Source organism: Sphaerulina musiva (assembly GCF_000320565.1).
Source record: "Sphaerulina musiva SO2202 unplaced genomic scaffold SEPMUscaffold_2, whole genome shotgun sequence".
Taxonomy (NCBI): Eukaryota; Fungi; Ascomycota; class Dothideomycetes; order Mycosphaerellales; family Mycosphaerellaceae; genus Sphaerulina; species Sphaerulina musiva.
Window position 1 is genome coordinate 788,166 of NW_016017384.1, and position 20,758 is coordinate 808,923.

At 54.0% G+C, this 20,758-nt stretch overlaps 8 protein-coding genes across 8 annotated transcripts; 4 read left to right on the top strand and 4 right to left on the bottom strand.

The window, feature by feature from the left end:
• Nucleotides 1-629: 629 nt before the first annotated feature.
• On the top strand, nt 630-1,100 carry SEPMUDRAFT_105417 (uncharacterized protein; the record flags this gene model as incomplete). Its single annotated transcript, XM_016900577.1, has 1 exon — nt 630-1,100. The coding sequence occupies one exon, from the start codon at nt 630-632 to the stop codon at nt 1,098-1,100; it is 471 nt and encodes a 156-aa protein (XP_016763236.1).
• A 382-nt stretch (nt 1,101-1,482) lies between these two features.
• Nucleotides 1,483-5,342, top strand: SEPMUDRAFT_147081 (aminotransferase). Its single transcript, XM_016904072.1, has 4 exons — nt 1,483-1,823; nt 1,877-2,937; nt 3,143-4,615; nt 4,731-5,342. Exons 1-3 carry the CDS (start codon nt 1,585-1,587, stop codon nt 3,409-3,411), a joined length of 1,569 nt encoding a protein of 522 aa, XP_016763237.1. The 5' UTR covers nt 1,483-1,584; the 3' UTR covers nt 3,412-4,615; nt 4,731-5,342.
• SEPMUDRAFT_39220 (signal recognition particle, SRP19 subunit) lies at nt 4,290-5,025 on the bottom strand (the record flags this gene model as incomplete). Its single annotated transcript, XM_016908737.1, has 2 exons — nt 4,290-4,615; nt 4,731-5,025. The coding sequence occupies 2 exons, from the start codon at nt 5,023-5,025 to the stop codon at nt 4,290-4,292; spliced, it is 621 nt and encodes a 206-aa protein (XP_016763238.1).
• Nucleotides 5,343-5,980: 638 nt separating the features above from the next.
• On the bottom strand, nt 5,981-8,029 carry SEPMUDRAFT_37333 (kinase-like protein; the record flags this gene model as incomplete). The annotated part of the gene is made up of 4 exons (XM_016908669.1): nt 5,981-6,364; nt 6,422-7,036; nt 7,089-7,277; nt 7,334-8,029. The coding sequence occupies 4 exons, from the start codon at nt 8,027-8,029 to the stop codon at nt 5,981-5,983; spliced, it is 1,884 nt and encodes a 627-aa protein (XP_016763239.1).
• A 1,285-nt stretch (nt 8,030-9,314) lies between these two features.
• Nucleotides 9,315-10,537, top strand: SEPMUDRAFT_154018 (uncharacterized protein; the record flags this gene model as incomplete). Its single annotated transcript, XM_016907539.1, has 3 exons — nt 9,315-9,356; nt 9,425-9,574; nt 9,696-10,537. The coding sequence occupies 3 exons, from the start codon at nt 9,315-9,317 to the stop codon at nt 10,155-10,157; spliced, it is 654 nt and encodes a 217-aa protein (XP_016763240.1). The 3' UTR covers nt 10,158-10,537.
• Nucleotides 10,538-11,243: 706 nt separating this feature from the next.
• Nucleotides 11,244-13,198, bottom strand: SEPMUDRAFT_59574 (acetamidase; the record flags this gene model as incomplete). The annotated part of the gene is made up of 2 exons (XM_016909498.1): nt 12,380-13,198; nt 11,244-12,304 (listed from the first exon to the last, which is right to left on the bottom strand). Exons 1-2 carry the CDS (start codon nt 13,071-13,073, stop codon nt 11,244-11,246), a joined length of 1,755 nt encoding a protein of 584 aa, XP_016763241.1. The 5' UTR covers nt 13,074-13,198.
• Nucleotides 13,199-14,008: 810 nt separating this feature from the next.
• On the bottom strand, nt 14,009-16,715 carry SEPMUDRAFT_114245 (uncharacterized protein; the record flags this gene model as incomplete). The annotated part of the gene is made up of 2 exons (XM_016901082.1): nt 14,009-14,216; nt 16,528-16,715. The coding sequence occupies 2 exons, from the start codon at nt 16,713-16,715 to the stop codon at nt 14,009-14,011; spliced, it is 396 nt and encodes a 131-aa protein (XP_016763242.1).
• An 872-nt stretch (nt 16,716-17,587) lies between these two features.
• Nucleotides 17,588-20,190, top strand: SEPMUDRAFT_123488 (uncharacterized protein). The gene is made up of 3 exons (XM_016901843.1): nt 17,588-18,073; nt 18,141-18,671; nt 18,731-20,190. Exons 1-3 carry the CDS (start codon nt 17,964-17,966, stop codon nt 19,680-19,682), a joined length of 1,593 nt encoding a protein of 530 aa, XP_016763243.1. The 5' UTR covers nt 17,588-17,963; the 3' UTR covers nt 19,683-20,190.
• Nucleotides 20,191-20,758: the final 568 nt, after the last annotated feature.

Below are 20,758 nucleotides of genomic sequence, written 5' to 3' on the forward strand. Positions count from 1 at the left end.
CCCAGCCAATCGAGCTGATCGTTGATCAAGTACCAGGAAGGACGCCACAACCACTGCTCGAGCACTGCAGCGCGGCTGCGCACTAATACCACCCACATTGGGTCGTGAACCATTTCAGGTTACATGCATGTCCTGCTTGGCCACAGTGCGTCTGACGCAAGTTTCTGTTACGCGGAGAGCGGTGTGCGGTGTGCGGTGTGCGGTGTGCGGTGCGCCAACGTGAAGCTCCACATACCTACGCATCCCATGGTCTTCAGAGGAAGAGCAATGCTACTAACAGTAACCGTCCATGGGTGTAAGCGTGGGTCAGCAGGCTGCACGTCTGCGGCAGCCATGGTGCTAGCATTCTGTGTCTCAACGTGCATCGACTCTGCCCAGCAGCACAGCATCATTGTCGTCGATTAGCATCATAGCGGCTATACTGTGTAGTGTGAGAAGCCAGCGCGCTCGTCAAACGGCGGATTCATCACCGTCCCAGAATTGCTGAGATCGAGGACATGAGGTTGCACCAGATGGTAGAGACGGCGGGTAAGAACACTGACACGGAGAAATGCCCGTTCCCAAGCGACATCTGTAGAAGAAGCCAACACTGTGGAGCCAGGTCCGCCTCAGGCCCGATTGTGGCAGCAATGTGGCTGTTCGTACAGAGATCTGGCCTGGGTCACCATATTGGATCGGGGCGGCTGTGCGACCACGAGAACACCCACCCCTATGCCTGTTGCAAAGATGTTGGTGGCCATCACTTGAAGAAAGAACAGATTGACCGCGTTGCGACGGTCATGGCCACAATATTCGTTTCAGGCCTTACCGAACAGTGTCAGAAGCTCACACCCGCCGCTGATCCCCGGACAAGGCACCAAAGCTGGCAGTATGGCTCATTCACCACCCCACCAAATGCTGCCCGAAGCATGCAGAGCATAGCCGCTCGTGAGACTGTACCACATTGGCAGAGGTTCGATGATAACGATACACAGTACCTGACCCTAAGGTATGAAGCGATCAAGTCCGGCAAGTCACACATGGAACTCATGCGCCGAACCGTCGCAGCTCAGGACTGGCCCATACATATCACTGCAATGATCGCCACATCTCCAGTATAAGTCATCTACGGAAAACCCAGGTCGGCATGCCGCGCAGGTACAGCGCCGGGCAGCATCCCTGCAATGCCGGAGCCGAATCATGACACTTTCGTAGTGTAAAGTCTAATAAATATCTTAGCCTTCCAGGATCCCAAGCTTTTCCGTGGCCGATGAACCCATGAAAGTATCCAGTCCACTGTACCCAAAGGCAAGACGAAACGCCCGGCCGCGGGTGAACTTGCACACCGCACACCATCCCCTGCTGCCGTTCTTTATGCCAGTAAAGCACCGGGTGGTAGCGATGTTCAGATGCATACATAGTTACAACTTGGGATGAGTGTGCACTTGTCGGCTTGTACTTAACTGTGCTCTTATACGGTACCTCTCTCATCCTGACGCGCAAGCTTTTCTTGACAAGATTGGCAAGACTCCGACAACTCCGAAACACCTCAACTTTTCGCAGGTCTTTTCCTGTGGACTGCTGCTGCTAGCATACGCTTTCATCATGTCGCCTTCTGTACTTCTGCTCAACGACGGTAACGTTCTCGACAAAGAGATGCCGTCACCCGATGATATAGTCCCCGTCAAGACCCGCAGATCCGCCGTCCTGCATCGCACACTGCACTATGACCCGCACCGTGTTGTCGGCGCTCAAGGCCACGTCCTTCGACTCAGCAATGGACAACATATTTTCGATGCCACAGGTGGCGCAGCTGTAGCATGTATCGGACACGGCGATATTCGGTATGTCCCCCAACCATGTCCAAGGCACACTAATCACTGACTGACAGCAATAGGGTCCAAGATGCCCTGATGGAGCAAATGCAAGAGGTTTCGTACTGCCACTCCCTCTTCTACGCGACGCAAGCTGCCGAAGACCTCGCCAAACTGCTCGTGGACAGCACAGACGGCGAGATGAGCCGCGCATTCTTCGTCAGCAGCGGAAGTGAAGCCATGGAAGCAGCCCTCAAGATGGCACGTCAATACCATTTGGAAAAGCCACAACCCGAGCCACAGCGATCACACTTCATCTCACGACACCAAAGCTACCATGGTACCACCCTCGGAGCGCTCGCCGCTGGGGGTCACGTTGCGCGCCGAGGCATCTTCGAACCTATGCTGGCCACCAATTCAAGCCGAGTGTCTCCCTGCTACGCCTACCGTGGCTTGGAGTCGCCTACAGACACCGAAACGGCCTATGTCAACCGACTAGAAGCAGAACTCGAGGCCGAGTTCCTCCGGGTTGGACCCAAGAATGTCGCAGCTTTCATCGCCGAACCCATCGTCGGTGCAGCACTAGGCTGCGTCCCTCCCGTAGCAGGGTATTTCCCAGCCATCCGACGAGTCTGCGACAAATACGGCGCACTTCTCATCTTTGATGAGGTAATGTGTGGCACCGGACGTGTCGGACCCGAGCCCTCTGATCGTTTTCCCAAGCCTCTCCACGCGTGGCAGGATCCTCTGATCGGCGTGGTACCAGATCTCCAAACTCTTGGTAAAGGCCTCGGGGGTGGGTACATGCCCGTCGCAGCCATGCTGGCCAGCGCGCATGTGGTGGAGGTGCTCGAGCATGGAAGCGGAGCCTTTAGCCATGGTCAGACGTACCAGGGACATCCCCTGGCGTGCAGAGCTGCGCTCGAAGTGCAGCGCATCATCATGAAGGATGATCTGGTGGCCAATGTCAGGAAGCAAGGCGCTCTGTTGGGACGACTGCTAAAAGAAAAATTGGGCAACCATGCTGCAGTGGGGAATATTCGAGGCAGAGGATTATTTTGGGGCATCGAGTTTGTCAAGTGTCGAGCCACAAAGGAGTGTGTGGAGCCATCGATGGGTGTAGCGATGGGGATACATGAGCTTGGTGAGTTTTGCTGCATTTTCCTCATTCGTTATTATGACTACCTACCCTACGCGTTGGCTCCTTCTGCACGCAATCTCGGCCCGGCAATCGGGATGCCTCTTACCCTCGATGTATTGACATACGGCATCCTGATCGGCGAAAGTACCCTATCTATTCCATGAAAACGTAAAGACCCCGATGGACTGACAGTTCGAGGCGTAACTAGGCATGCAGAAACCGTACGACATGAGCCTTTACCCAGGGACAGGCGGCGCCGACGGCCACCGTGGCGATCATATCATCCTTGCTCCCGCCTACAACGTCACAAGTGATGAGGTTCGGCATATTGCCGAGACGGTGACAGCTGTCGTCGGCAAGTACTTTAGACTGAACCCCCACATTTGGTTGGACGGTGCGGTCAGTGTCTCGTCAAAGATGGAAGATCCAGCTCCTCCGTTGGCGGAGGTACATGCAACGCACAAGCCCCGGCGGTAGGAATCGGATGGATGCGCGGCTAACGCGCGGGAGAGTGGAAGCTGACCTGGGAAGGCGCGGACATGCAATTGTTGATATGAATGTGATCACCTGCTTCGTATTAGACTCGTTTATGATTGGGGCACAACAGCCTTGTGAGCAATTCGCATAGACTATATGAAAGCCAACAGTCCGTGGACAACTCTGCCAGGGCAAGTTGCCTTGCACGCACGCCTGTACGGTCATAGACATGGCTGCAAACGGGTCTGATGCCTTACGTGTTGTCTCTTCAATTACCGAGCGGTCGGCTCCTGTAAAATTCTCTCATGCATACAGTTTATGCATAAGCAAAGCATGACGGGCATTCCCGAGGAGCAGTCCGCCCACATTCTGCAGGGGCTAGAGCTTTTGGTAGCTCCGGCACCTGGAACTCCGATTGGCATGCAGCCTCGGGACACGCTGCAAGCAAGCATTGCAGATGTATCACGGCCACCGAGAGTATGCGGCCACTGCTGGCAATACAAGAAGACTGTGAAGCGGTCTGAGCGGTTTTTGGTCATCGGATTCGCCTTTCCGGTGGTCTGAGTACCAACAATGTCGGGTCACAGATGCCACGCGAGTAGATCGAGAAAGTGACGAGGAAGACATCAGCGCTTCGTCACGAGGACCTGGAGATGTTGTTAGGTGACTTTGTCTCGTCCAGGTTCGCGAGCAGATATACCGAGTCGATCTCAGTGCCAGGGCCATACTTTGACCCGGACTTGACGCGGCATATGACGATTCTGTGTTCGGAACAACGTCCGTGATGCATCTCTTGCCAGAAACCTCTCGCGCGTTGCACATAAGGGCTGCACTGGGCTTCACTGGGAACATACCCACTTGTGATTTACTCTCTTCCGCTACCTCTTCTGAATGACTTTGACTTTCTTAGGCTTTTGTGAGACGGCGGCGTCACTGCCACCCCCACCCATGATGCCTTCCATGCCGGCAGGTAGTTGACCCCCCATTTGCTGCATCATTTGCTGCATAATGTCTTCGCCACCCGATAATGCAGGAGAGTGTAGCGGGAGGATCATGCCGATCTTGGAGCCGCGAGGTATAGCAGGAGGTATGGGCTTACCGTCCTTCGGCATCGGCAGTCCAGGAATTTGCATTTTCAGCGGGGTCTTCTCGTCTGCAGGATGCGATTTGAGATAGCTTGCTATGAGTTTGTAGAGATGATGTTCTGGCAAAGACAGTCAGTCGCTGATCTGGGTCCGTGGCGTTTTGTCTGCGACACTGCAAGCTGGCCTGTCTACAAGCAAGGCAAGCAGCATAGTCATTATCTGCATCTTACTCACTGTTTGCAATTTTTGGGCTTATCGGCTTCCCGTCCTTCTTGATCTCTACCTTGACACGGCCAGGATTTGCCCAGTCTTTGGGATGTGTCTTCATAGGATCCAGCGCAATCTGCAGCGCTACGCCAAGGGTGTTGCCAATGTGCGCCAGAGCGTCCACGATCTCTCTTGCCAGAGGGTTGGGCACTGCATCTGCCTTGCTCACTCGTCGGCCGCCCTCGCGACTCCGCGTCTCGTCAAAATAAACGGGATAGATGCACTGATGGCTCTTGACAAGCTCCTGCCGCTCACGCACCATCCTCTGCTGCTCTTGAGCGCTCATTTGTGACATGCGAGGCATCTGGGGAATTCCTGCGCCATTTCCCATGCTTGCAGTCTGACCAGCCAACATTGATTGCATCGCCTGTGGCGTCAGGATCGAATCTTCCTGCTGCTCATCGTCGTCCAGTCTGCTGCCTAGTGACTTGCCCTGGGGTCTCGCAAAGTCGAAGGCATCAAGGTCCATCTCTTCTGGATCATCGGCAATCTCGTCATCGTCCACCTCCTCGATTCGCGGGTTCGACATTATGGTGGCGAGTAAATCGTGCGTTGGCAGTTGTGAGCGAGTAACTTACTGTTGTCGTGAAGCGACTGCGAGTGTGCGAATAAGGCACAGGCGGTTTCAATCATTCCATGTGATTAGATAATCAGAGTACTGCCAAGCATATCAAAATCCAGCACAGTTTCACGTTCTTTGCATCAATGCACTGGTATATTAGTTACGGTAGGTACAATGAAGTTTTGCCATTTCTCCATCTACACTATGGGAAATAAACGTTGTCTTGCAACGGTGCGACTCTGCATCACGTTGCATAAGGACTGCAGAAGGAGGCAGCAGGGTGGCAAGACTGAGATAACAATCACAGGCGGAGCTCTTCCGATCTATGCAAGTGCCATCGTCAGAGTTGCTCATCAGAAAGCCAAGCTTCCTTTTTCAGGTGGCTGTAACAAAAATCGCCCCATAAGCACAAAAAGCCTCCCCTATGCCAGATGCCCGAATGCAAGCAATGCATCGATTCGTGCCTCGTCACACGCCTCTGACAAATTGGATGGATGATTCATCGCTCGAAAGTCAGAGGCATCGAAAAAAGTCCATTGAACGCCAGCTATACTCCTTCGTATCGTCATGGCATCAGACGTCAGAGACAGATGTCAACGGGGCGCCGTCATCACATTCCCCGGCACCATACTGAGACTTCTCGATGCTCCCCACACTATCGAGCCCGTACGCCATTATCTGCAAGTCGTTCCCTTTCGATCCTGATGCGGGTCGCTTCCGTGCCATCGTCTTCTACGAGCTCGTCAAACCAAGGGTGCTTCAATGCTTCTCGCGCCGTGATACGCTTTCTCGGATCGTACACAAAGATCTTGCGCAGTAGATCCAGAAACAGCTTGTTGAACTGACTTGTAGCAGGGATGATCTCCTCGAGCCGCTTCATGCCACGTACAAATTTCCTAGATTGGCGTGGTGTGTCCGGCATAGGGTATTGCAAGTGCCCATTCTTGAAGAATCGTGCCGCAGAATTGCGGTCTCCGCGCTTGGATAGACGATTGACATCGCGAATCAAGCTGCGATCAATGCTGAGTCCAGTGACAGCCTGATAGCACAAGTCAGCATCATTTGGTCAATTGGACATAGTAAAAGGATGACTGACCTCCATCATTCCGAGATGCTCACAACAGTCGTGTGTTTGGAATAGAGCATCTCCTGTCCAACACTCTACCAGTATGCACCCAAGTGACCAGAGATCGATAGGATGCGACCAGCCAATGCCGAGAATGATTTCTGGAGCACGGTAGTGCCGCGTACTAACCACTGAGCTGTGATACTCATCGTCGAATGTCGCACTGCCAAAGTCGATGAGGTTGATTTGTGGGCTGAGTAGCACCCTACGGAACTTCGCTGACCTTGACGTCAGTGTGCTCGAAGAGGGGATGTTGCGGTTGTAGGTAAAGGTCTGGTATGTGTGACTCAGTAGCAGAATGTTTTCCGGCTTCAAATCCGTGTGGATAAGGTTGAGGTCGTGTAAGAAGGCGATGGATCCAAGAAGCTGTCGCGCGAAGGCCTGTATGTGCGAACCTGGGAAGGGCACGAAGCCCCCGCTCTTGAGGAAGTCGAAAACCGAGAGGCCTAGGAGCGGCGTGACTATGCAGATGTGGCCGCGCCAGTCAAAGCAATCTCGTAGTTGTATGCACCGGTTCGTATTCTTTTCATCGGCCGCTCTCAGCGTCTGCAGCACACGTAGCTCGATGCGGCTTGCATCACGATACTACACAAAGCGGTCAGTGTTGAACCCGAGCGTCTACACGGGGCAAGCGTACCTTGGGCACGGCGCGGATGATCTTTACTGCCACCTCTTTCCGACTCCGAGTGTCGACTGCCCTCACGACTTTCCCAAAGGTGCCTTGTCCCAGAAGCGATATCAAGCTATACCGTTCGCCGAGCTTGCTATTCTCTTGCACGATGTAGTGTCCGTCTTCGTCGTCAATCTTCTCGTGGGTCTTCGAGCGCTATTGGCATCAGTCAGTCCTGGTTCAACACATCACTTCGAATCACATATTCTCACATCAGGTATAGATGGCACCACCACGTCCTTCTGCTTCTTCGTCTGGCGCGGGGGTGTCTTGTACTCGCCATACTCGGCCAAGTAGCCCTTGCCAGCGCCCGGTCGTTCGGTCTCTTGCTTCTTGCGGTCAACCTCAGGTGCTTTGGCATTGTTGCGCTTCCTCTTCTGTCCGGTTTGTGCACTGCTCAAATGATGCTGACATTGCTGAGCTCCAGCACTCGCCTGGGAGCCGAGTGAGGTGGGCGCTGTGGTGTTCTGCAGGCTCTCCGTGGACCCGCCGTTGGTGTAGGAATACGGCGTATTCGTAGTGCTGTACTGTGGCACGTCACCGCCGCCGCCATTCGTGCGCCGCTTCTTATCAGCATGATGGGAAGCTGATGAGGCGTGAGACATTGCGGGCCGATGTTGGGTTGTACTCTCCGGCACTGGACTATCATCGTCGTGGATGGTGATGATCTCAGCTGGAGGCTTGCCTCCATAGAATTCATGCCAGTCGACCGGTGCCCGCTCCCTCTGCCGACGCTTCACTCCTCGCTCTGCCGAGCCTGAATCTTCGTAGTGTGCTCCACGAGCTACGGGCATCTCAGAGCTACCCACGGCAGGGCCACGTGACGTCGAAGCGATGTGTTGAGGTGGAGGTGGTGGTGGAAGGGCGCGGTGTTGATATGCCACTGCGGCATCAGTCTGCCGTCTCATCAAATCGTCGTACCCACCCTGTTGCGCCGGATTGCTGTAGGTGTACTCGGCGCCGCCTCGTGCTTGTTGTTGTGATTGGCCGTGTGTATGTGGGTAACTATTGCTCATACCACTCTCTGGTCTTGGAGGAGGAGGCAACTGGCGGTTGGAGAGGTTGCTCGATGGCCTTGTGGGCATTGGCTGGTGGTACCCACCACTTACGTTGCTAGAAGGCCTCGGCGGAGGCAGGTAACGATCTTGGGGTGAAGGAAGATAGCCGGCGTGCTGTCGGTCCATGTGCTGGTGAGGCGGCAGCAGTTGCGTCAATGTCTGTGGCGTTGACATGATTCTTCCGCTGCGGCTTCAACGCATGGATTGTGATAGTCGAGGAACCTCTTCGCAGGCTGTGAAGAAAGTGGAAGAGAGCAGATTGTGGGCCTGCCTGCCCGTCCTCACGATTGGCGTCTCAGGTGCTTCTTCTCGTCTCTCAATCTCTGTATCTCTCTCTCTCTCTGTCTGTCTGTCTGTCTGTCTCTCTCTCAATCTCTCGCTCTTCGCCTGCGTCTCAGACGCTGGGATCACTGCACTCAGCAGAAGGGCGCAGAAGCGCTGCCACCTGCTCGAAGGAACTTTGCTGGTGACTCGGCGGTGGTCGAGCGTGGAGGGTGCGTGTGCGGAACGGTCGAAATAGAACAGAACTAGCACGAGGAGCCAGCAGACCAGCTGTGTCGAGGGAATTGCCGAGCACAGAGCACCGCGCCACAGGCTTCGGGCGAGTGGTGAGTGTTATGTCTGCATGGCAAGCTCAATGCTCGCAGTATGTGTAGAGAAGAGTGATGGCGTCAGTGGTGAGCGGTGAGTGGTGCTGAGCGAGGACGAAGGGCAGCCCAGGCGGTGCGGTGCGGTGAGGGCAGCACGGCGGAACGGTGGTCTGTGGTGGTCTACGACCTTACTCTACACTCTCGGACTACCTTCTTACTGTACCTCACACAAGCCGGGCATACTTTTTTCGTTAATAAGACACCAGCCAGCACCGACCACCAGGCACACAGGAGCAGTGTCGTTGCCCTCGACTACGTCTACTATCTGATTACCTCAGGTACCTTGCCGGACGACATGGATACGGTCTGCTTTTGCGTCTTCCTCTTCTTCTTTTGACGCTTCTCCGCTGGCAATTCCTCACAAGCCTTAGCCACCCACCTCAGGGACGGGCCACGCCACGACAACCGTCTGCTGACTAACGGACTCTGGCGATCATTCTACCCGACCGTGTCCACGAGCCAGAGCCAGTTCTAGACGATGCAAAATGTGTCCCGCGCGCTCCATCATCGAGCGAGTCCGTCATGAGGTGACTGCATCCACTGCGCGTCAGACTCCTACCTCCTAGGTAAGGTAGTACTCCTGTCCATGTGGTAGGAGGTCGCTGCTGCTTTTCGCGTTGCAATCCCTGCCCGCGACACTGCTGGCCGCGCAGAGGACCGAGCGGCCGACGGTGAAACTTGCAAGTCTTGCAAAGCTGCAAGCGATCCCGTGCCCCATCGTTCCGTGATCCTCGAGGACAACACGGTGGGCACTGAATAGGCACCTGGAACAATAACAAAGCCGCCTGTTCCACTCCTCCCACCAAACAAGCTATCACACCGCGTCTCGGCTCCCTACCTTGCTGCCTTGATACAGCCTTCATCAGACGCCTTTCTCCGCCGGCCGCCCTCCGAACCCCAAAGCGCCATTGTATTCTGCAACCACCAAGAATAAAACGAGCCTTGCTCCAGCTTGCCACAGCTTCGAAGCTTGTGGTGCTTCCGACATATTTCTACCGCTGACATATAGGCCGCAAGCTATCACCTGCAAGACCTTCAATCTCGACATACCGATTAATACAGACTCGGGCAGAGACTCAAAGAAACCCGCATCGAAAGCAAATCCAATGCCTGGAGTTGCTTGCTCTGCGTGCGCTGGTCCTGTTCGGCGCATGGTGCAGGACTGCATAGCGCTCACTCTTACTCCTCTCCAGATTCGACTCATCGATGCTCGACATTCGACCGACATCCCTGCGCACAGCATCATCGTCAATCCGAATGTCGGATTCCCCGTGCAAATCCATCTCAGCTACCAGGCAGCAAAGATCGCCGACAGGAGTTCAAGCTAGTGTCTTGTCGCACACAGATCATCCTCCAAGTATTTTGGGTGCCCCTAGAGGCTTAGGGTCTTGGTGATCTTGGTCGAACGCAAAGTTGGGTCAGCTTCAACTCATTCGCGCTATACAGTCCAACCAGAAGGGGGCCATGAATGATAAACTCAACCCATCATGCTGAGGAAGCCCATTCGCGTTCTGACAAGGACACCATCCGAGCGCTGCAGCTCGCGATGTGCTGGGCTTGTCTTGGCTGAGACTTGTGCCCCCTTTCTTCCAGCTGCAGACAAGCATTTTTCACCTTATAATCAAGGCCCCTGCTTTTCTCATTCCGGCAACGAGACTATCTTTTGCCCAGCTCTTGGATTCTGACCACACCTGTTCTCCGAAGCGACATTAATACTTTTTTTCTTCTAAAAAGCAATGAAAGCCCAGAAGAAATCCACTCGCTGTACGCGCGTCGATGGGAGGGGTCTCGAGGAGGTCAGTTGGTCGCCGCTCTGCACTGTCTTTGCTACGAACCTCCCTAGTCTGGCCACCAGGTGGTAACGCTGTCGCGTTTTATGAAATTCCAGACCGCTCATTCACAGACCAAGGAATGGCTGTCGAGACCTGTACGCCATCAACCACAGACATTCTTGGCCGATTACTACTGATGTCTGGAGGCATTTAGCAGGCGCGAAGAACTTCGTCCAGATGCTGCTCCTCGAATTCGTATTTCTGGAGGAGGAGGAGACGACAACGTCATGGATCCATCTAGTCTCTGCTGCAGCAGCAAGAACAATGGAATGCCTTCAAGATACATGTACTCGTCCAGCGATGTAGCGTTGCACATACTAGATACATGTACCATAGTAATCGATTTCTTCTATAGTCTCTTAGGGACTACGTTAGAAGCCATTTCTCTAACCCTAAACTGTATCTCATGTTGCTAGGTGACTGATCGGAGTGAGGCGGGTGCAGGGCGGGTTTTGCGTGAGTGAGGGTCTCTTTTTAACGATGGAAATGCACAAACTTTTCCATACCTTATGTGTTGTACATTCTCTGATATATACATCGTAGTGACGCTTAGAGCGAAGCTAACTAGGTACATATACAATACTATAGCTTGCTACTACTACCTCGTTGGTCAGTAGTTGTACTTCTCAACGGACGGAGAGCCTCGTCCAGAATAGCCATGGCCTCTATCAGCTTCCTCTCTGTAAGTCTCGGGGTGATGACTTGCACACTGAGGGGACTGTTGAGATAGATGTTGCGATCTACCTTTGTCCAATGCTCTCTGTTGATCTTGTCCCACGCATTCAATGGGGGTGATGATGGGACATCGCCAGCAAGATCTTCGCGAACGACATTGCGGACTGGTAACACGCCCGCCGGCAGATCGAGCAAGTTCAATGCTCCTGTATAGTTGACCGTGTTCCAGCGATCGATAGGTAGGATGGGGTGTGGAGCGACGGGCATGATGAGAACGTCGAGGGTTCGGCCACGTTCGCTCTCGTTGCCGTCTGCTGTGAGCCAGCAGCCCCCATCTTCCCGCCAGACTTTGTCAAACGCAGTCTGCAGCTCAGACTTCTGAGCCTGCAGGGCACGAATTTCGTCTGTCGACTTTTGTGGTCGTCTCTTCAGTCTGCCTTGCAGCCATGGTGATAAAGGTTCGCCGGTTCGTTCGAGGTGGTCAAACCACGCATTAGCTCCATCAATAGAAACAAGGCCGTTGAACACTTTGAGCACCTTGGAGAGAATGGGTGCTGCATTCACCTCGATGACTTCCACGCCACACTTGGAAGACTGGATCGTCTTCTTGACATCTTCCAGCAGGCGATCAATGACTGGAAGCGGAGGGCAGATGCCATCAGTGCCGATCAGTCCGACACGAAGCTTGCGCCCCGCGGTATTCAAGCAGATTTGTCTTGACCAGTCTTGAGGAATCACCTCCACGTCGTACTCCTGCGGAGTGCCATCGGCAATTGCGCGGAGAAGCAGTTCACAGTCGCCGAGGTTGGTAGCAATGGGGCCAGCAGTAGCCTCCACTGCGAGCTTGCTGCTCCCAGGCTTTTGACCGCTCTCTTGGCCAGAGTATGGGACTCGACCGTGAGAAGGTTTGATGCCCCACAAGTCATTGCATGCTGCAGGTATACGAATTGACCCGCCCACATCAGTGCCTGCCAAAAAACATTGTTTAGAGTTGTCGTTTACGAAACTAGTGCAGCATGGTTGTTGTGATTTAGCCTACGTACCGATGCCTAAGATGGAACCACGCATAGCGATAAGAGCACCTTCCCCGCCGGAACTTCCCCCAGCAGTGAGCAGTCTGTTGGCGGGATTCAAGGTCCGGCCGAAGACGTTATTGTGAGAGTCGAGCGCCATCATGGTGGCGGGGACATTGGTCTTGACGAAGATCACCGCTCCCAACGACAAGAGCTGCTCAATGAGTGCGGAATGGGCCTGTGCTGGCTGGAAGCAGAGATTTGCAATACCTACGCTGGCGTCGTAGCCCTTGATTTTGAAGCAGTCTTTGACTGAAATGGGGAGGCCATGGAGAGGGCCGACTGTCTTTCCTGTCCGCTCCAAGTAGCGATCCAGTTCTGCAGCACGTGCGAGTGCATCGTCGAACAGGATTTCCGTGCAGCAATTAACGAGCTGCTGGGCTATCGCCGCTCGTTTGCAGAACGCGCGCACGACATCGATGCACTGGAGGTTCCGGGAACGCAGTTCTTGCAGGAGGCCGGTGGCCGAGTATTTCTCGGTGATGCTCCGCTCAGCGTCGGTGAGAAGGTCGAGTCGACGAGGAGCATCGAGCACACTTGCATCGTTGCAGCTGGCAATCTGAGAAGGCTGCAGACGCCACTGAGCAGGTATCCGAGTCAGTCGCTCCTGCTGTTTGCGTGCGGCAATATCCTCCCATGTCCGGTGCTCGTGCGGGTGCGGCATTGCTCCGTGCTGTGATCTGATGATGATGATGATGATGATGATTGCTGCAGAGACCCGGTACTTCCACTTCCAGTTGTGATGCCCAATCCCCGCCGAGCCTTCACTTGCTCGTCGTCTGGAATAATAGTCTTCGTCGATGTCGTCGATCAACAGCCGAGGTCATGAGAGCTCGTTTAGGGCTTCCTTGCACGACAGGCCTCTACCTCCATGACTGGTCCACAGACAGGGTCCCTATCCCTCTCAAGCTTTCTGAGGACTAGAAGCAGAAAAAGCTTCATCGGCTTCCAGAAGAACTCCAGTGCCTCCTTCTCACTCTTACCCCCTCCCCCCTCCCCCCTCCCCCCCGAGACTTTTGGTCCATAGGACAGACTCTGACAATTAAATTGTCTTTCGGCTCGAATCGAGCCGAAGATGTCGCGTCGGCGCCAGCTCCCTCTCTCTACTACCACTCGCCCTCCCTGCACGGGACATCCGTGGCTGTTATTAGCTATAATTACTTTCTCGGTCGGCAGTGTGCGCTTTTGCTGCTGTACTGTTGTACTTCAGAACAGTCCCAGGGGGTCAGAGCCCTCTATGGCACCGTTTGTAGAGAAAATGCTGCCCTAAGAAGCTAAGCGAAAAGAATGTGAGATGCTTTTTTGACACAGCCTCCAAAATTATACTTCCAACGCAACATAAAATAGCAACGGAGTACTTGCAGATCTGCAAACCTTGAGCGCTGGGTTGTCCACTACGCAGGCCTGCTCGCAGATCAAGTGCCTCTAAAAAGTCCCCTAGTGTTGCAGTCGAGGTCGCGAAACGATCCTTGAGCGCTCGAAGTTTGATATAATGCTCGCAATCTCGCCCCTACCGTGAGGCTGTGCAACCCTACACCTCCTTACAGAAACGGAAAAATTAATCGAGTCCTTCAGCTGAGATCCCGGAAAATGTTTCGATCACGTCAGATTGGGACAATAGTGTGGACGCGTGCTCGAAAATGCGTGCGTACCCATGAGAACCGGTTGGCCCACCATAATATTGGTTGCGGCCATGTAGTGCAGCAGACCAGCAGGGTCATTCGACGTAGGGCACACAGCTTTGCCGCTTGCGAACACGCTTTCATGTTTATGTCCGACACTACGACCAGACCTCCGAGATCCGACCCTGCGAGAAGCAAATCGGGTCGGCGGGAGCTTGCTGCAAATCCCTACGGTGCGATGCGCAATTGGCCAGGTTCGATAGGTCTCTGTGCGAAGCTATTCTTTGTCCTAACATCAACACGAAAAGCCCCAAGTAATGATGATGTGGGCAAGATGATCAGATGTCCAATCGCCAGCCCTCAGTGTATCTATATCTTAGGTACCTAGGTTCAAATATAGCTGACCTATTCTCTTCCTCTCTCCCTTTTACTTGACTTGGAGTGGAGGGAAGGGGGTGCGAAGGACCATGGCGGTAGGTGCATCGCATCATCCCCATGTCTATTCCTGCATATTCTGTAAGGTCAGGTAGTGATTGCTGTAATCGGCTGCAGTGGAAGGTTCAAGAATTGCGCGCAGACCACCAAACCATCCAACACTCGCTTCTGTACGAGGCTCTGCGCGGAAACAGCCTTTGAACAAACAAAGTGCACGCCGCCAACGACGGGCATTGCTCGAGGACTGCCTTTCCCTTGATGTGCAGCACAAAGTTCCGGGGCCCATTATTCAGCGGAATTTGAGTATCTGGCAAAACATGAGTGAATGAATGGTTCAATAGCCGGCACTCGCCAGCAATCGCAAAAGCCTGTCTAGTATGTACTCTCCGAGACGGTCAGACACTAGCAAATGTTCTGCATAGCAGACTAGTACGCAAGTACATGTCGGAGTAGTGTACTAAGTGTAGTTGTCGTCGCAGATCGTGGAGCAATGTTCTTTTTATAGAACTAGAGACCAAGCGGCTTAGGCGTCTTCCAGATCTGCATCCTAGAAGCCTCGGATCGAGCTTTACCGACGGCTATCAAGACAAGTACCTCACTAGCATGGGTTGGGGGTTTTTTTAGGGAGCAGCCAACTTGCAGTACCAACATGAGGGTGAAGCCAACGATCTTGTAGAGGTACGAAATTCAGATTGGATTTCGAGAATAGATCCGGAGCGATGTAATATGAAGAGAGCCAAATACCTGTATAGCTCAGGCAGCTCTTCGGTCATGCAGAGATTGTCGACGTCATGCACTATGTAAGCATCACCAGACTAGTAGTAGTAGAGGCGGAGAGCAGTTACCTTACCGTTACATATACAGATGAAGGTCCCTGCGGTGCTGCAGATCCTGCTGCTCGAGTATAAGCTGATGTTGCTGTTGTTGGTGGTAAGATAGGTGACAGGTGTAAGTGACTCGTGCGTGCAGGAGTGTATACTGGTGGTATGCAAAGCGGATCAATAACGGCTATTGTGCTTTTTACCGCGATCATGCGAGACCAGGCATCCCATGTGCATCTCAGGGACAGGCGAGTGATTGAGCGGCTGAGCTAAGCTAAGCGATACAGCTGGAGGCAAGGCCGGCAGGCCAATACGTGTAGGTGATGACTCTCCAGAGCGTTGTCCAGTATACCTAGCAAACACCGCTGCAAGTGCCACGTCGGTCCCAAACGTGGCATGGTGTGGGTGTGTAGGAAGTGCCGCACATAGCAACCGAATCGCGGACAGCTAGATGGAAGTTGGGGGGACCTGGCATAGCGTCTGGTGCAGTATTACCTTACCTAGGCAAAGAATAATGCTCCAAGCCACAGGGCGCCCCGAAGGCATCAAACGCTAGCAGACACCGCAACCTGCGAGAGTCGACGGCGATCCGCGAGCTCAGTACCTCCGATTCTGTTCTACTAATCACAGTCGAGGGCGAGATATGCTCGAATACTAGTGAACACCGACCTGATTAGTGTTGCTAGCTCTAATGCGCTATTTTTGGACCTGCCGCTGGCGCCTCCCGCGCGCGCGCTATTGAACTAGTGAGGCCTTGGCTCCAGATTTTTTTGACATCGGTCCAGCGTGAGAAATGTAGTATGTACCAGGTATCAATACTGCCTGGGAAAGTCGCCACAACAAGACTCGCGACCGCACCGCACAAGCAGTCACAGCAGCTGCTGGTGCGGGTGGGGGCAAGATCAGGCGCGTCGCCGTGCGGTGCTGACGCTCCGGCTGCCAATGTGATGTGACAGAGGCTGAGCAGAGTAATGATTACATGTAAGGTACCTACCTAATAACACACACACGAAGGCCCGGAAGCTCCCAGCTGGAAGCTCGAAGCTCGGGCGGGAAGATTAGTATTGGCACCTTCCATTCCAGCGGTCCTGCACTGCACAGTAGTGCACACTATGTGCTCCGGAAGAGCCCCTCGGTCCCTGCAGATCTCCCGAGCATGACAGGACCCGGCGGCGACTGGTGGTAGGAGGCGCGGTATGATGCTGTGCTCTATGGTCGATTGCTCCTGCTTGTGGCGTACGTAGCGTGCGTAGTAGCAGCAGGAGCAGGAGCAGGAGCAGCAGTAGCAGTAACAGCAGCAGCAGTAGTAGCAGTAACAGCAGCAGCAGTAGTAGCAGCAGTAGCAGCAGCAGCAGCAGCAGCAAGCGAGAAGCCTCCCGCTCCCAGAAGGCTGGCTTTGGGACGTTCGAAGTTCGGTGAGAGGAACATGGGCCCAGGAACGACCGCAATGGGCAGCGCCGGCGAGGTTCGCTTCCTATTGGACCGCCAGGGCCCGTTGCACGCTTGAGGCGCAGTAGTGTGAAGAAGTGCTCCGCGCTTCTAAGTTCTGGCTGCTGTCAGCCTAGCAGCGTTTAGTGTGAGGTAGCGATGACCGACAGCCTCCAGCGCTAGGAGGTTAGCAGGTCAGGTCAGGTCAGGTAGTTCTATTGTCTGCCCGGTGGATGTGCACACGGAGGCACGGGGGCACGGCAAAAGCCTCTTTTCCACTTCGCACTTGCTTGCTCTGGCACGCTGGTGCTGGTGCTGGTGCTGGGCTGGCAACCACGCTCAGACGCTCGCTCAGCTCAGTGCCCGTCCCTTCCCTCCCCTTCCCTTCCTATCCCTTCCCATGCCATGCATGCCGACCGATGTCATACACACGAGGGCCTCCTCTCGCCGTCACACGCTCTCACAGGCTCACATGCTCCCAGCCCGGGCTCTTGCCCGCCCGTCCAGGGTGCTCTCCTACCTGACCAGCACCATTCGAGCTTAGACCGACCACTGTCTATTTCCAGCGCCCCCAACTGCAGCGTGCCAGGTACAGTACAATACCACCCGTCGAGCTGTCTACGTCTGGCTGCTCAGTGCTCACTGCTCACCTAGTTCTCCGACTACCTGACCTATCCATCGGTGATCCTGATCGCTCCCGTCTCGACACCGCAACGTTGCCTGCCTACTTCTATCATACCGTCAGCCCCATCAGCAGCCAGCCTGCCCGTGCCCCACCTCCCGGCTCAATTGATTATTCACTTCCATTTCACTTCCATTCTGGACATTCATCACCACCTCATCCATCCTTCCCTTCCTCCAGTGCCTCCTTCCTTCCTTCCTTCCTTCCTTCCTCTTCTTCTTCTTTCGTACATTCCCTTTCTGCCCGCCCACAGTCGCTTTCGGATTAAACTACTTCCAACGCCGCCCCCGTCACCGCCTATCGCTCTCCAGCCTGAGCTACGGACTCCCATCCTTGCTTTCGCTGCTCGGAGGCCCATCTGCCTGCTTGTTTTGGGCACAGCCCGGGATCGACTGACCACATCTCCTGCTTCCCACCACGACGGAGAGCTGCACCCACTTCTGACGCTGGAGCACAACGCCGTTCCCTCGGCACAGCAGCCCGCCTTCAGCCACTCTCGATATTGCTCCAGTGTACAACCATCACCACACTAGCCTGCACTTCGGGCTGGCTGTCATTGCTTGATCATGACAGGACAGGGCACTGGTCCGTCGCGGAGAAGTCACACGAAGAGTCGAAAGGGATGCAAGACATGCAAGCGGCGGCACATTCGTTGTGACGAGACCTTCCCACAATGGTGAGAGTGCTGTCGAGAAAGGCTTGTGGAGCGAGAGAGGGAGAAATTGTACTGACCAGCAGTGTAGTCGGAATTGTACCAAGCATCAAGTGCGATGCGACTATATGGAAAACGTTGGCTCTGACGCTGAAGGCCGCTCAAGTCCAGAGCAGACCCCACTGTCATTCTCTCCCGACACTGAAAGTCGAATCGATCTCTGGCAACAGACGGGGAGCTTTCCCTATCCTGCCCTCCAGGTTTTCCCGCCGCCTCAAACGCATGAGTATTCCAAGAATGATCTACGACTCATACATCACCTGTCTGCAATCTCGAACGATCTGATGCTCAAAGGCACAACCAACCTGACGATATGGACGCAGAAAGTGCCAAAGTTCCTGAGCATTGCTGCAACGTATCCATTCGTCATGCATGCTCTCCTGTCCTTCTCCGCCAATCACCTCGCCTGGAGCCGGTCATCGAACGAAACTAGAAATTTGCACATTCAGCATGGCACGATCGCGCTGCGAGGCTTGCACGAGGCCATTGGCAACTTCTCCCACCAAGTTGCCGATGCCGTTCTCGCATGCTCGCTACTCCTGCTGTGGCAGGCTACTGATTGGTAAGTCGTTCAACGTGCAGGAAACCACGATCAGATCGGGATTTGACGATGGTGAACAGGCGAAGTTGGTCGTCGCTGCGCGCCGGCATTCAGTCTGTCTTATCAGCGATGCACTCCTGGAAATACGAGTCAATCTTCGCCGAATACATCACCGAGGAAGACCTCTTCGTCGGAGCTTATCCCTCACGGCGTCCTTCCCTCGACGAGGAGAATCGCAACACCATTCTTAGCAATACTATCCATGCATCACAGCGGCTGCAAGGCTTCGTTGTCGGGCATGAGGCAGAATCGTATTGGATTGGGCAACTTCTACAATATCTACAGCGATTGCACGTCTCGAGTCCAGCACAGACCCCCGACGAGCAATACAGTCATCTGTATCTGCTGCGAAAATGGCTATTCTGGGTACCGACGTTATTATTACAGACTCAAGGAGGGCGAGGTCCCGCACTGCTCACGCTCTCCCATTTCTATGCGACCGCGCTTGCCCTGGAGCCACTTTATCCCGATCTTGGATCCGCATTCTGCGCGAGAGTAGCACTATCGCCGCTTGAGCAGATCATCAGCGTGACGGATGCGATGCAATCGCAACGAGTGATGGACCAAAATTCGATGGAGATTGCCTCTTTGATGCATTTCCCTCAGCAGATGGCACTCGATTTCCGAAATAGAGTCATCCAGTCGCAACAAATGGCCATGCAGCATGGCTCACCGATGGTGGTCACGCCCGACACGCTGAACTATACGAGCATCGGCAACCCTAGCCCAGCCTTCGCGCCATCCCTCTTACATCCAGTACCGAGCCAGTCGGCTGCCATGCACGCGTCCTATCTCGAAGTACCCAGTGTGCCACCTAGCTTCACGTCGGTCCAGACTGGCTGGAGTGCGATGCCATCGCCGAACTTCCCGCCTCAATCGTATACCCCGCGAGAAGAACAGCAAATATATGGCTACTCACTGGGAGGGTTCCGAGGAGGGTTCGTAAATACGCCAGATCCGATATGGACTTGAGCGGCATGAACACAGGCTTACGCACGTGCTCCAGGACACCCTTCCACGACCCAGGCACAGGGGCTGGTCCCTCCAACGATCAACAACAACAACAACAACAACAGCAGCAACAGCAGCAACAACAACAACAACAACAACGACAACAACATTACTAGTGGTCGATGTTGTCAAGTGGATGGGCGATTCTTTTCTCTGCGCGAAAAACCGCAACCGACAACTTTTCTCTGTAGATACTTGTGCGATGCAACGGGCGGGCGGGAAGAGGAGAGCGAACGAACGAACGGACGGACGGACGGACGAAATGTGAACGATTTTCTTTTCATGGAAACAGTCACGTCACCCCGGGACGTGGCAGGTTTCAACACTTTCTGCAAGGATGCAGAAAGGTGTACAGGTGCGCAACGGACATGTTTCTGCATCGAGATACCCGCAAGGAGAAGAGTTTTGGCGCTTGGAGACGAAAAGGTTCTTTTTTGGCATACGCTCAGCGTGCTGTAGCGAATTGAACGGGGGGTGGGTAGTGGGGGGGGGGAACGGACGGGCGGGCATTTTGGGAGATTGTTCTGTACCATAGACATTTGGGAAGGACTTGTTTGCGGTGCTGCTGCAGCACACGACAAGCCACATACACACTGTGAGTGATTGCGCTCGGTGAGAAGACCGGTAAACAAGAGCATTGATTTTATTGTTTCCAACGTCGCATCGCTTCACTTGCCCTTGCCCATGTTGAGCCGCAATGAGCATCCTTGAACCGTCGTCTGAAATACTGCCATTTGGGGACTAGCGTCAGATGTATGACGCCTCTCATATCCTGGTTTGACATTACATGTCGATACCCTGTATGCACGGTAGACTGGGGGGGGTTTTTTGTTTTTTTGTTTTTTTTTTCCTCTTTTTCTTTTTAGTTTTTCTAGTTTTTGGTTCTACCGCTGCGTAGGTAGTAACAGATTCTTCACGACTACAGTAGTGTATCTGTTTCTGTTGCAACCGTTTTGTTTTTTCTTCAGGGGGGAAAGAAAGCAAGGACCAGACCGTTTCTTTTTCCCTTTTTGGGTATCTCTCTCTCTCTCTCTCTC